This window comes from Lactuca sativa, chromosome 1, assembly GCF_002870075.4.
Source record: "Lactuca sativa cultivar Salinas chromosome 1, Lsat_Salinas_v11, whole genome shotgun sequence".
Classification (NCBI taxonomy): Eukaryota; Viridiplantae; Streptophyta; class Magnoliopsida; order Asterales; family Asteraceae; genus Lactuca; species Lactuca sativa.
This window is the reverse complement of record NC_056623.2, coordinates 125,737,491-125,740,834: the sequence shown is the minus strand read 5'-3', so window position 1 is coordinate 125,740,834 and position 3,344 is coordinate 125,737,491. Positions and strand designations below refer to the sequence as shown.

At 30.4% G+C, this 3,344-nt stretch overlaps 1 protein-coding gene across 1 annotated transcript; it reads right to left on the bottom strand.

The window, feature by feature from the left end:
* Positions 1-1,427: 1,427 nt before the first annotated feature.
* Positions 1,428-2,392, bottom strand: LOC111893535 (30S ribosomal protein S13, chloroplastic). Its single transcript, XM_023889614.3, has 3 exons — positions 2,224-2,392; positions 1,931-2,155; positions 1,428-1,773 (listed from the first exon to the last, which is right to left on the bottom strand). Exons 1-3 carry the CDS (start codon positions 2,344-2,346, stop codon positions 1,606-1,608), a joined length of 516 nt encoding a protein of 171 aa, XP_023745382.1. The 5' UTR covers positions 2,347-2,392; the 3' UTR covers positions 1,428-1,605.
* Positions 2,393-3,344: the final 952 nt, after the last annotated feature.

The following is a 3,344-nucleotide window of genomic DNA, read 5'->3' as shown; positions in this document are numbered from 1 at the left end:
ATTTTATTTTTTATTTTTAATTAAAATAAGAAAAACCTCATAAATGGTCCCTGGGTATTGTAATGACGAAAATGCCCATCAGTTAACGGTAGAAAGCTGACGGAGTTAGACGGAATGACTAAACATTAAAAGTTTTGAAACCACATGGACCATCTGTGAGGTTTTTTGAAATTAGAGACTAAACTTGATATTTTTGAAAACCATAGGAACCATTTTGAAGTTTTGTCTTTTATTAATTATAATAAAAGATTCAATATTTTACACATCATTTTATAACTTTTACATGTTTCAACCACATTATCAGCTACTTTATGGAAAACATCATTTTTTTTATATGTTGATTGTTTTTTAAATTATCACTTAGTTTTTTTAGCTGGTAACTAGTTTTTCAGCTAGCAGCTAGCTACTAATGTTTCGACTAGCAGCTAGTTTTTCAGTTATCAGTTAATTTTTCAGCTATTTCGACTAGTTTTCAAGCTAGCTGCTAATGTTTTGACTAGCAGTTAGTTTTTCAGTTATCAGCTATTTCGACAAACATAGTATAAAATATAAGCACAATATTGATAACGGTAGTTGAATTTCACAATTGTTCTACCGAGTTCATTCACACTTTTCTCAAGACGTTTAAACAATCAATTTTCAATTTTGTTTCATTGTAGTCGAGTTTTTAATTGCGGGTTAAAAATCATAACATCACTAAACGCTAACCCATTTATATCGGTCAAAAATCAAATAGGGATTTTTTTTATATTATGTAGAAATTTATATCTCAAAGTATTAATATTATATATAATTAATATCATATGAAAACATAACATAAAGTATTAATACTATTTTAATATCCTCCTTAATAAATCAAGGTTTTTTTTTTGCCACATGTCCTCTTCTCCTTCATTTGGACACATGACATTTTCTAGAATTTTTGAATTTTCTATTTTCCACTTGTCATTTTATTGTAATTTTCATTTTATTAAATTAAAATTGCACATTTAATATGTAAGGTAATATATATATATATATATATATATATATATATATATATATATATATATATATATATATATATATATATATAAAAGGTATTTATTATAAATGATTTATATATGTAATATATTCAATGTATTAAAGCCTCATTAATTTTAATAATTCAAAAAAAATCTTATTTTTCTTATAAATTCAAACTTTTCAAATTGTTAAAATTTTATATTTAATTTTTTTTAATAAACCCATATAATAAATGGGTGTAACACCTGGTTATTTATATATTAGAGAATCAATACCATATAGAATTAATTCGCATAAATGCCACATGGATACAATTCACAGCTTTACATAATAACATTCACACTTAACAATCAATAATTCTCAATCAAAATTCACAATGAAGATCATAAGCTCACACTACGAGGGATTGAACATTTAAGATATTAAGCATTAAAGTTGTAATTTTGTTTCAATGTAGTAAAACTTTGTTTCATTGCAATTCTGAACTTAATCATCGAACCCAAAATGTAGTACAAAAAACAAGGTTAATTAATCTAACATTAAACAATAATCTCGATGTAACATGAACAATGAACAAAGTCACAAACCAGAGATTTGAGTCTAACGAGGGGCCTTCTTTTTGCCAGCAATTGCAATCTTTTTGCCCTTCAAAGTCCTGCAATTGTTCTTCGTTCGCTGTCCTCTACAAGGGAGTCCCTGAATGTGGCGTACACCTCTGTAGCACTGAATTTCTTTCAATCTCCTAATTGCAAGCGCATTGAATCGCCTCTGTGAAATCAAAATCAGACGAAAACCACATTCAATCATACAAATTGAGGATTAAGAAGTTGAATTTTGGAAGGATTTTGTTTGAAACCCTAAAATCGGATGGAATGGGTAAGAGCAATCATGGATGGAATTAAATGAGAAAGGAATTCGAGCATACGAGGTCTCCTTCAATCATGTACTTAGAAACTTCATCACGAAGAATAATCAGCTCTTCTTCCGATAAATCTTTTGTGATTTTGTTGTCCATTTTGAGGTCGTTGAGGATCTCAAGAGCTCTGGTACGCCCAATTCCATGAATGTACTGTAGCGAATACTGAACTCTCTTGTTGTTCGGTATCTCAACTCCTCCAACACGAGCGCATCTTATGCTCAACCCACCAACCTGCAAATTTACGATTCATTCGTTAACAAATCGAAAGAAAACCCAGTTTTATCGACATTCGTTGTTACCTTTGGAGGATTGAAAGTTGAGAATGATAGAGAGTTTGAAGCGGATTTGGATTTGAAGGAAGATGAGGTTGTGCAGATAAGAGAGAGTGAAGGTGCGACGGGTGTTGCTAGCGCTTGAGCCATTGCTGATGTACGTCGAGGACTGTCTATGGTGTGGTGAACGGGAAAGGCTTACCCAAATGTTCTCTTATCCTATTCGTTCGAAGCAACTTTCAAATTTCATCCCTGAATTGTTTGTATATTAGCGAATTTAATCCCTACCTTTTTGTTTTAGAGAAAACTGCAAATTTGGTCCATGGTTGGTAAAAATACTGTATTTTAGTCCAAAAAAGTTTGGTTATTTTTTGTTTATTTTGGAAAAGTTCTTTTTGAGCACTAATGTCTATTGATACAAAAGTATTACATCTTAATGTTTTCACGAATTGTTTGTTTTTTAGAAAACCATAGATGTTAAAACGTCTACACGTCTTCTTTTCTAAAAAGATATGGACCAAAGTCTACAAACTGAAAGACATTTCCTGTAAACATATTCATGTCATAAATAAGGATTAAATTCTTTTATATGATTCAAGATACTTCACTTTTTTCTTTTATATTTTCTGAACGACTATATTTTAATTATTTTGATATATAACAATATTTTATTACTTTATAATCCAAATATAGAATATCATAAACCAATTATGTTATTTGATGACATCGCATGAAGTAAACATCTATTTATCATATAATGTATGTAATAGGGTATAGTCTAGCCTAAATCTACGTACATACCCTTGCTATGTCGAACCAGGTGTATACCAGACCATGTATATACCAGACTACTGAACCAAATGTATACCGAACTAGGCATGAGTATCGAACCATATAAAGTCACGACTAAAGTACAAGATGACGTCACAAGAGTATCATAGTACATTGAAACTCAAAGTAATATATCTTATGCCAAAGATATCTGACTGATGGATCCTTTTACCAACAAGAGACAATTGTTAAACAACTAGTAAGTACACAAGAGTGTACCTTGGGGTATATGACCATTAATGCGACAAGATAACATACCTGGTCGATACATGAATAGGTCGGAACCTCCTATCATTGACTATAAATAAGTGACAATA

Bases quoted from the DNA above. Each gene is read 5' to 3' on its own strand.
- LOC111893535 (XM_023889614.3), bottom strand. From the start codon at position 2,346: ATGGCTCAAGCGCTAGCAACACCCGTCGCACCTTCACTCTCTCTTATC. The intron at 2,156-2,223 runs GTAACAACGAAT...GTAAATTTGCAG, and splicing joins CAACTTTCAATCCTCCAAAG to GTTGGTGGGTTGAGCATAAG. The intron at 1,774-1,930 runs GTATGCTCGAAT...TTGATTTCACAG, and splicing joins ACATGATTGAAGGAGACCTC to AGGCGATTCAATGCGCTTGC.